Genomic DNA, 10,935 nt, shown 5'->3' with positions numbered 1-10,935 from the left:
CATGGCTGGCCACCAGCAAAACCAGCATATGTTGTGTTTTGGATGCTGGTACGCCAGCATGGTGGCCAGCTAAATCAGCACCAGACTAGCATGGAATCCGTGCTGATTTATGATGTATTTTTCAACGGGGGTGGTCGAAGCCTTCATTACCTGGTTCCGAAAATGACTATTAAAGGAAAATGTATGTGTTTAGCCTACCAGTGATAGATTCTCCATGCACATTGTCAAGTGGTCAAATTCCAACATCCAACATAAATTATGTGCACTCTAACACTCTAACCAGCTGCAAACTCCAGCCAGCAAATCTAGCTAACCTTTGTAAATGATACCAAGGTCACTGTATATTCAATTACGTATATCTGGAACAAATGAGCCACTGATGTCTGGAGTCACAGCCGTCCATCAACAAGGTGGCATAAAAGAGAAGTGTTGAAATACTTTAAATACAGCATGTCTTGGGAATCAAAGGATATTTCCATTACATCCTCGAAACTTTACGTTTTCTGTGTAATGCAGGTTAGAGCGGTGTGGTACAGTATGGTAACCTATAGCTTTGTCTCGAGTTCCCAACATGATAAAGTTACATTGTATTTGAGTGGAGTGAGTCTGATTGGTGGCATCCGCCATGGAAAAACCCTTCACTCAGCATAAATCCCAGCTGTCACACCTCGGTGGTTACTTGATTCACTGGAAGAAAATGACTCTTGCATTTGAACAATGCTTCCCGTTCTCCAAAAACAGGATGCTGGTTATGGGTGGGACATAAACAGTGATACTGTCACCTGGAAATTACAGCCACTTAATGTGTCCTGCTGCTTACTGAGTGGGAGTTTCAAGGAGCTATCGTGAAGAAAAGGGACTAAGATGAACAGCATTTTCAAATTACAATTTTTTTCCCTCAGAACATTATGTCAAGTGGTGTTTTATTTTTTTTATTTAGCAGAATTTTATTGTCCTGGGGAATAATCTTAGGCTTCACTATGGTCCACAAATACAGTACACTCTCAGAAATAAAGGAACAAAACTGTCACTGAGTACCACTCTTGTCACTGGGGTGGTACCCTCAAGGGTACATCTCAGTACCTTTAGTCAGGGAACATCATTGAACCATAATTAAAATTATATTTTCTAAGTTGTATTAACTATATTAATTATATTTTCTAAGTTGTATTAACTCCATACATCCCGTCTCGTCTCCAGTCTTTTATTTCTTTGATCAGTTTTAAAACATTAGGTTATGAAAAGATACAAATATGTACTTTTCATCTGGGAAAAATGTATTTAAGGTACACAATTGGACCTTAAAACCACTGTTGTACATTTGAAGGTACATTTACATTGTTTGTACCTTGATGAATGAAAAATGTACCTGCACAGTACCTTTTATTTCTAACAGTGTACAAATACTCAACTTGTTCAGCCAGTTATACTAGGTATACGTTAATATACACCAAACATAAATAATAACAGATAAGAGGAAATAAATCATTGCAATTGCAAAAGATCTGCTGTAGAGGAGGGCAGTGTTGGTGCCGTATATCCCAGGCCTATTATTCATTGGCATAACTCAACTAGCAGCAATGAAATCTAAACATTATCCCTAAAAAACAGACCCTTTCAATGTCAGAAAATATTTTCTGGTGCATTCATGACTAGAATGCATTCACTCTAGTATATAGAAATAATTCGATTTCGAATTTAAACCACAAATATAAACATTAAATAATGATGGCAATTATATCAGTCAAATGTAATGAATTTTTCATTTATGTTTATCAGTAGTTGTACTGAACAGTGGTGGAGAAGTACACAATGTCTTTACTTAAGTTAAAGTAGGGATACACTCTTAAAATATTACTAAAGTAACAGTAGAATTCTGTTTATATTTCATATTTTAAAAATCGTATTTAATGCATAAGTAGTTTGGGTTTAAAGTTATTTTTATCAACTCAATTATCATCAAAAGGCCTAGAGCTTAGAAGTAAGAACAGCTTGTCACCATTGAATGTACATTTGTAAATTTAATGTAAACACTGACTGTTAGTTGTGCTATTTAGGTTGCTATGTGCAGTGTATAAAGTTTGTGATGATAGCCCTACACTCGGACAGGCTGACACTCAAAATCAATGTGCTACTGGCGCTACCCATATCAGGGCACTCTCTGATCCACTCATGCCAGTGCTAACACGCCACCACCATGTCAGTAAAATAATACCTGCTCTGTGGTGGTCCTATAGGGGTCCTGACCATTGAAGAACAGGGTGAAAGGGGGCTAACAAAGAATGCAGAGAAACAGCCGGACTACAGACTGTAATTGTAGAACTACAAAGTGCTCCTATATGGTAAGTGGAGCTGATTAAATGGACAGTGAGGGTAGAAATAAGGAGATGTACTTAATGAAGTGGCCAGTCAGTGTATCCAAATACAGCTAACTGTCCATTCCTGCTAAATAAAACATTTCTATAATGTATTAATTCAAGGAGACATTTCTTTTAACACAGACTGCAGTGCTCAAAGCTCTTGACAAAATGGATAACCGTTAAAATCATTTTCATATTACATTTTATTTTGTTACATACACAGCTATTATTAAGGTACATAGATCATTAAACTGTTGATGACCTGCAATTTTTCCCAGCTGTTTTAACAACCCTGTTGTTGGGTGAGACAATGAGTAATGAGTAAGTATTTTTATGTCAAGGTAGAAGTATGAAATAATCAGCACGTTTTTTCAACCCGCAAAATGTCTTACTGCACTGTGCTGTACCACACTGTAATTTCTTGCAGTAAAGAAATTCCCTGCAGTGAGGACGAGCACATGACACTACTTAGAGATTTACAACTGATAGAGATGAGCCTCATGTAATGAACTTTGGAGGCCATTACCTTTTAACTGCTGTAGGCCTCTTTATATCTCAGATCAGTTACTGTCTATCGTACAGTTCTTAACACTGGCGTGGCAGCGTGTGGGGTGAAATCAGACCCCGGTGCAGCAATCAGGAACAACACACACTCTAGGTGTAATGGACTCTGTATGCTAATGTGGCCGTGTCGCTTCTCCACTTGCTGAACGTGGAAAGGTCACCGAAGGTTACTCTAATCCCATTGAGGTAAGGTCTTTGTTACTCTATTGGCAGAGAGAAGAGCGGGGGAGTGGCATTAACCCCCCCACACACACATACTCTCCCCTCCATGCTCCATAAACTCCAGGCCACACTATAGACCATCTGCAGTTCCTTATAGAAGACACACAGCTGCTGATGGGACGTACGTTACACAGGTAAGTTAGCACAACTATAGCAACAAATTAGACACACTATGGAAACTGCTTGAGTAAAAGTGAAAGTGACCTTAAAATTGTGAGTGCAATAGAACGTTAATGTGCTTAAAGATGAATCACAAGCTACACGTTATGAATATGTAATAATGCCTGACATTTTAGCCGCCTCATTAAGTGACCTACAACTGCAGCAACTTATGTTGTAATCCATCTGTTAGAATACTGTTCAATAAACCATTGATTATACAGTATCAGTATAATATCTGTATTATTCCTGAGAGCATCAAACAAGACTTACTCATAGCTTTAGAACTATTATTATCCAACTTACTGAACAACTGCAGACTGACTAGCAGTCAGTAACTTGATATATGAATATAAAGTATGTTTAGAAATACTAGACGTGCTTCTTCATCATTATTGAAGCTCCATTCCAAAATTTGAGCCTTGTCTGGGGTATTCATTTACTGGGTATAGATAGTTTTATACAGAGGAAGGACCATTGTTTCTGAAGTTGTCTTCATGTTACAGAGATGCTCCTGTAGTCCTCTTGCTGGGGGTCCTGCTGCCTGTTGAAAATGTAAAGCAAGGTGCATGATACCTTAGTAGGGGAGTAGACTGGTGAGCATGTTCACCCACCCCAAGCATTCACTAACAAGCTTTGATCAACTTAGGAGTCAGTAGGCGAAAACAGACCTGTCCATGATAGATGATGGAGACAGCTTTTGTTTTGTCCATAAACAAAATGCAAATCCAGTAGCTTCAGTTTTCAGGTGATAGCCTGATACCGCCTTGATTCATTTTAGCACCTAACTGGCATCATTTCCAGACTGAGAGTGTTATCAGTTGTAAGCACATGACGTCCCTCAGACTAAGTTCATCTTTGCCACTACTTTCATTGGAATACGGCCTACTTTGCACATCTGAGGACGACAGACAGAAGGTGAGATTTCAGTGTCGCCTGCCAAACCAAACTCTGCTGAACTAGACAGGTGGAGTTTGAGAAAAAGAATGAGATAACAGTGTTTGAATTACTTAAAGTGTAGTTGAGGACGCTGTGTGTCATGCACCTGGCACATCTAGTGTGGGTTAGGCTTCAGTATTCATAGAAGCGCTGTGGCATACTTATAAATTGTGTGTTTGCAATGAATCAATAAGTAAGTCTACTTATAACATTTGTGTGGTTTTGGTCATAATTCATTTATATATTTTTTACTTCTTTGTGTTCCTTACAATTAAATGGAATATTTTTCTTAATACTATTTTGTTCCCTCTCACAAGTAAAATGTGGTACACCTCATTCAAAAAGCAGTCTGCGCTGAAATGTAAGGAACCAACAGTTAAGTTTATTCTAAAATCCTCAAGGCTACTAACCATTGTGCAGCGTCACATCGTGCTGTGTAGCAAATGGCAATGGAATATATAAAAACAACTTGTTTCTTTTCATCTACCACCATTTTTCTCATTCTTAGTTTAGCTTAGCAAAATAATGAGTGGAGTGCAATGGAGAGATTGCTGTCCGTCTGACGTGGCGGGCGTGTGGTAGCCTTGAAGAACTTTAGAAAAAATATAAAACTTCCACTACACTATGGTAAGCCACTCCTTTTGATTGTCCGGATTTTTGGAAAGCTGCAATGATGCATTTGCTTTCTGGCAATCAGGAACATCACATTTCACCAGGTAAAGATCATGCTAAATCAGGAAAATGTTTAATTGTTTTCTTCAGATCTGCCTAAAAAACTTTGAGGCGAAGGAGCAAGCTAAACTGATGGAGGTTTAATGGGCGGTGTTCATAGGTGTGATGTCACAACCATGATGAAATAAAAACACGCTGTTTTTGCAATGAAGATTTTTGAAACTATATATCAATGTCGTCAAAAGAAAACCTCGTATCTCCACAATAGTAACTTTACAGGAAAAGGAAAAAACCTACTTTACTTTTACTTGTCAATGGAACTATACTTTTTTTCCAAGTCATTTTGGGCCGTTTCTTTTGGTCCATTCATCATGAAATTTACATACAATGTAAAGGGTGACAGACGTTTTCAAATTATGTAAAAAGCTGAAAAACAAAACATGGAGATACGAGGTTTTCTTCAGAGAGCAGCGATATATATCTATATATGTTGAATATGTTAAACTCAGCAAATAAATAGATATTGTGCAATAAAACGCATTAAAATGCCATATTTAAGAGAAATAAAACGTAATTTAACCCGGGGTATTCAAACATTTGCAAACGACTGTTTATTGGGCAGCGGATCAGTAGACATTTCAGCTAATTGCAGGAGAGCAGGATCACTTTACTCCATCACCCCACTTCCTGCTTTTGCCCCTTACAGCCTTACAGCCGCCACCCAAACAGTAGCAATGTTCAATTTGTATTAGTAGAGTCAGGTTCTTTCTGGACTGCCTCTGATGGGCAACTTAATTGCCACCAGGGATTATGTTTCTCCTCCCTCGCATCATCCACTCCTCTCTTCCAATTCTTTATCCCCACTCCCTCCTTCCATCCTTCACTTCTCTGGGTGCAACGCATTGCTGTAACAGCCTGTGGTCTGAACCCTGCTTGAGTTACTGAGGTGCTGAATAGGGCAGGTGACTGGATGGCAGCCCTGCGTGACAGTAGAACAAAAGGCAGGGCTGTACTGAGCTACGACCAAACTGCACTCGTCGCCATTCAACCCCCCTGTTAAACTATTGATTAAGGCCCATGTGCCAAGGGGACGTCACGTGGGCGAGCTGTTATGGTGATGGAGGATGGACAGAACGTAGGTGTGGTAATATGAAAGCTTTTTGTGCAACTATGAGGAGGAGAGTGGTGGATCAACATACTGAAGCAGAAAATGATGAGTGTGGAATGAGAGAATAATGGAGACAGTACAATGCAGATCGTTACCAGTGGACAAATGTTATATTTGATTCATGGACTGGTAGTATGTTAAATTCACTTTTCAGTTTTGGCCACTAGAGAATGTATCTGCACTACTGTGTATCCTGTAATGAAAATCTCTGCTTTGCTGAGAAGTGATGTGTTGTCCTGGAATTAGACTGTATTTCCTCCTTTTCTTTCCTTGTCTTCATTAAAAATGTATTTTTTCAAAATTTCTCAATAATTCAAAATCTGAGATGTAAAATCTAGAGCATTTTTGTGTAGGCAAGAATGTTTTTTGGGTAGGTCTGTGAAAAAGTATGTGGACCAATTTGGTACAAACAATTTCCAAACACGCCATGTACCGCAGTGTCATAACATCAGGCTATAATCTATTCCTAACAGCAGTGCAGTCCTCACACTGCCTATTTCAATGCTTCTAAACCTATACTTTTACAAAACAATAGCAAGACTATGTACACATCAACCAGAATGTCGGATTCACATTAACCCAACCAACACTGCATCACCCTTCACTATAAAGCATGTGCCTGCTCACCACAGGCACAACCTTTGCCCAATGAAGATGACATAACTGAGTTCAAATCAGATGGCTGAGATGTACAAAGATGAGGAAAAAAACACAGCAAACTTAAAAACTAATCATCCTAAGCTAAAGCATACTGCCACGGCAAGCACGAAAAATGTTCATGGACTATTTATATCCTACCTTTGATTACACGAGGCATTGAAGTAGACGTTTGACATTTTGACACAGCCCATTTTAGCTTTTGTGCCAAAAGAGCATTGTAAGTACCAAATCACTGACAACATTTTTAAATTTGTTTTTGGCCTTTAATGAGTAGAAAACGACATGCTGTATTGGGGACATAATTTACATTTTTCATATCCCACATTCTGACACCTGTGACTGCTGCACCTTTTAAGGTGGAAAGGAAAATTCAAATAGGAAGCCGGCAAATAAGGTGCCAGTTTCAGCCTCAGAAAACTCCCAAAACCCAAAACCAAATGACTTAAAGCCATTGTCAGTCAAGATTTGAAATTTGCATTGAACTTGAGATGAACTTCAACTTGAGCCCATATGTGCTAGCTGTGCTCTGTATAAACTGTCGTGCAACGCTTCTCCAGCGGTGTGTGGTACAGTTTACTCTGTAAAACCATCAACATCACCAAAACAACCGAGGTCCAAGATAAGCTATAGTCTATCATCTGTTTCAGTGGCCTTGGAATAAGTACATTTTGGCCAGGCCTTCGAAAAAATGGGTAGCCTAACTTTTTTCCAAATGTGCAGACCCAAAGAAGCCCACATGAGATAAAATCAGACACATGAGATGTGCAAAGATGAGGAAAAACAATACAGCAAACTTAATAACATAACCCTAAGTATCGTAGGTGAAACATTCTGCCATGGCTGGCATAAAACACGTTTATGGTAACATTATATTCTTGTCCTACCCTTGATGCACTTAGGTAACATTAATAGTTTGTGTTGACATTTTCACAAAGCTCATTTCTGCCATTGTATTAAAGGAGCATCGTAAATACCAAATTCTCAGAAAACTGTAGAAAATGACACTCTATGGGACAGAATCTCACATGTAACTGACCTCAGTTACATCTTTTAACCGAAGCTGGAGCTTCACATTCAAACACTGGTGCACAGATAACAAACTCATCTTGAGGCGATGGTGGATAGCAATGGTTGCTGTGCAGTGATTGGAGTGTTTGGAGAGAAGAAGGCGGAGCGTGGCGGAGAGCATAATAATTTGTATGGCTATACAGTGACAGTGCTTGTTGTCTTAACAAGTCCGCCTAATAAATATTCTTTCCACATTTGATTGGGTAGGCCTGTTATCAATCTGGGTAGGAGTGAAAAAACAGTAATAATAAAAAAGAACAACCAATCAGAGGCCCTGAATTACTTGGGGCCCCTGGGCTTCAGCTCAGGTAAGCCTTTGCATTAAATCGCCCCTAGTTATACATAACAAGTGCTATGTTGCTCTTTTTCATTTCAGGAGATTCTTATGACTGTGAATTCATAAACATCAGGCAACCTACAGAAGTTTTTCTGAGAAGGTTCATCCTGAAGATGGGGCTGTCTGTGTTCAGAGTGGCATTTGAATTGTGGATTGCGGAATAAATATTACATTTTCTGCAGTCATAGGTCTTTGGCTCTACCCCCTTTGCACCAGAAGGTCTCTGGCTTTAGCCCCACTGAGCCAACCACCCTTAAGGGCAGAAGTAGAGGAGATTACATCACACTGGTGTAAAGTCAAAGAGAGTAAGCTGATACTACAATAGTGGGAGACGCCTCTGAAGAAGCCTTTGTGCTACAGTTGATCCTTACCTGAGTTCCTGAGCCTCAATGGACCAACAAGCACATCCATCATCTTGGCTAGAGGTTGATGTGGACTTGGGCTTTGCCCTCTTCTTTCTACTCCTGCTCTGCCTCTTCTTGTTTGTCACAATTGTCCGCTGCGCCCAAACGGTGATCGATCCTTATGGAGCCATCTCCACCTCCACCTATCAGGAGGAGCAGATCAATAACTGACGGTTGCTTTGGCCAATCCCGCGCAGTGATTACACTGCAGGGATTAGGCCTGGACTTCTGTGAGGACAGTAGCTATAGATGTGGAGGGACCTGGTTCATGGAGATAATAGGGACTGTGCTGGGAAACAAGCTTTGTATGACTATATGTCAAGGCCAATTTATGAATATGGAGTATGACTTTGGAGTATTTTTGTACAGGCACCAACATATCCGATTATTGCCACTGTTTGTGTGTCACAATGATATTTGTATGTTTGAATTCTTAATGCTACCATTGTTTGAAAGAAATAATAAAAAAAAATGTTTGAAGATCAACATGCTTTGTTTCTATTGATTAGACATACAATATATGGCCAAAAGTATCCAGACACCTACATGTCCAGCTTTTCTTCTGAAATCAAAGTTAGAAAAAGGGAGTTTTTTTTGCAATAACAGCCTCTACTCTTCTGGGAAGGCTTTCCCCCAGATGTTGGGACATTGCATTTCATTCAGCCACAAGAGCATTAGTGAGGTCAGCTACCGATGTTGGATGATTAGTTCTGCATCATAAACGCCAATCCAACTCATCCTAAGGGAATTGGATTGTGTTTCATTGCCCCAGTTCATGCCAGTCATACTTAACTCTGAAAAATGTGTTTCCATTGCTCCACTGTCACACTTCAGGGAGCTTTATACTGTGTACAGTCTCTATGGAACTGTGTGTATGCACTGTAATACATGTTTCCGCCGTAAAGAGTAGCTGAATCCACTAATTAAAAGGGCATCTGGACACTTTTGGACAAACATTGTGTAGTTGTGAGATACATAAGACACTTTTTTCATACACCAGCAAATTTTACCACTACTAAAAAGAAACATTCATTGTTTAAACCCTATAACAATTACACTACGTTGCAATAATTACGACAAATAACAGTGACACTGGCAACAGGTAATGCAACAGTAGAGTGTTGGAGGACTAAACTGCCCATGTTAAACAATCATACTGTGGCTGTTGCTGTATTTTTCAGGGCAACTTGCAGAGACTGACAAAGGACATGCAGCCTCTGCATGCCAGTCACATTCTTTTATTATATCAATATGACATGAAGAGTCTTCTCAGTAACCTGTGCAGAAATGTCATGAAATATTAATCTTCCTGACTTTCTGAACTGTTCTAAACTTTGAATTGGGTGAGTGCTTCTCTTAACATCCAGTTCATGCAAAACCATGTGGGGAATATTGGGCTAAAGAAGTTAATGAAAAAAGGTGAATACATGTAATGTTAAAAGAAATTACGATGACTTTTCTAAATTATGTATGTATAATGTATATTTGTATACTATATATGTATAATTAAATGGTTAAGATGTAAACAAAGCCATTCAGAGTAGTTTGATGTGAAATACTTCATTCTAGAGAAACTTAACTGGGTGTTAACAGGAACCAGATGTCTGAAAAAAAGTTTATTGTTCTCACATAAAGAAATTACATTAAAGATATTGCCTGAAATGGTTACAAGTAAATGGACTGATGCTTAAGACATTATTTTATACTAGTTTGAGAGAATGTTTTGGTTTAAGACATTAAAAGCCATTCAAGCCATTCATGGTGGAGAGGTACAAGCAGGGTGTTGTAAGGCAAAATTGACCCTGAAGGTAACTAATTTTTCAGATTTTCCACTATGTTACCAGCATCAATGTTACATATAAAACTCAAAAGACGTGTAAGTCCACTGGTGGTTTTGGATTGTAAAAAATGGCCATATTTGCATTGCATAGATACAGGGATGGGGGAGTAGCTAAGCAGCGTGCTACTTTTTGTAGCTAACTACAAATTTTTGTAGCTAACAGCTGTAGCCGCTACAGTTTTATAAAATGTAGCTAATAGCTGTAGCGCCTACAAATTTTTGTGTAGCTATAGAGATCATTTTCGTTACAATTTCGCTACAGGCTTCAAGCAATCCACGCAAAATCTGAACCACAGAACGCGGTCATACATAGTCCGAAAACTCAGACTTACTTTGCTCTGCAAAACCTTTACCTCAGCTATAGCCGCTTTTGAACTTTTTACGAGGCTGAAGTTGCTTCTCATTCTCCAGCTTCTCATTTGAATTGTCCCGTTCCACCTTAAATGGTGCCTGAGGCGCCAGATTGCACTGCTGCACCATTTAAGGTGGAACTGGAAAATTGGAACGAGAAGCTGGAGAATGAAAAACGATTACAGCCTCAC

At 39.2% G+C, this 10,935-nt stretch overlaps 1 protein-coding gene across 1 annotated transcript; it reads left to right on the top strand.

Moving 5' to 3' along the window:
* Positions 1-3,171: 3,171 nt before the first annotated feature.
* On the top strand, positions 3,172-9,002 carry LOC118805970 (cortexin domain-containing 1-like). Its single transcript, XM_036567180.1, has 2 exons — positions 3,172-3,280; positions 8,189-9,002. Exon 2 carries the CDS (start codon positions 8,539-8,541, stop codon positions 8,722-8,724), a length of 186 nt encoding a protein of 61 aa, XP_036423073.1. The 5' UTR covers positions 3,172-3,280; positions 8,189-8,538; the 3' UTR covers positions 8,725-9,002.
* The last annotated feature ends 1,933 nt before the right edge of the window (positions 9,003-10,935 follow it).

Source organism: Colossoma macropomum, unplaced genomic scaffold, assembly GCF_904425465.1.
Source record: "Colossoma macropomum unplaced genomic scaffold, Colossoma_macropomum, whole genome shotgun sequence".
Classification (NCBI taxonomy): domain Eukaryota; kingdom Metazoa; phylum Chordata; class Actinopteri; order Characiformes; family Serrasalmidae; genus Colossoma; species Colossoma macropomum.
This window is presented reverse-complemented; position numbering and strand designations above follow the sequence as displayed.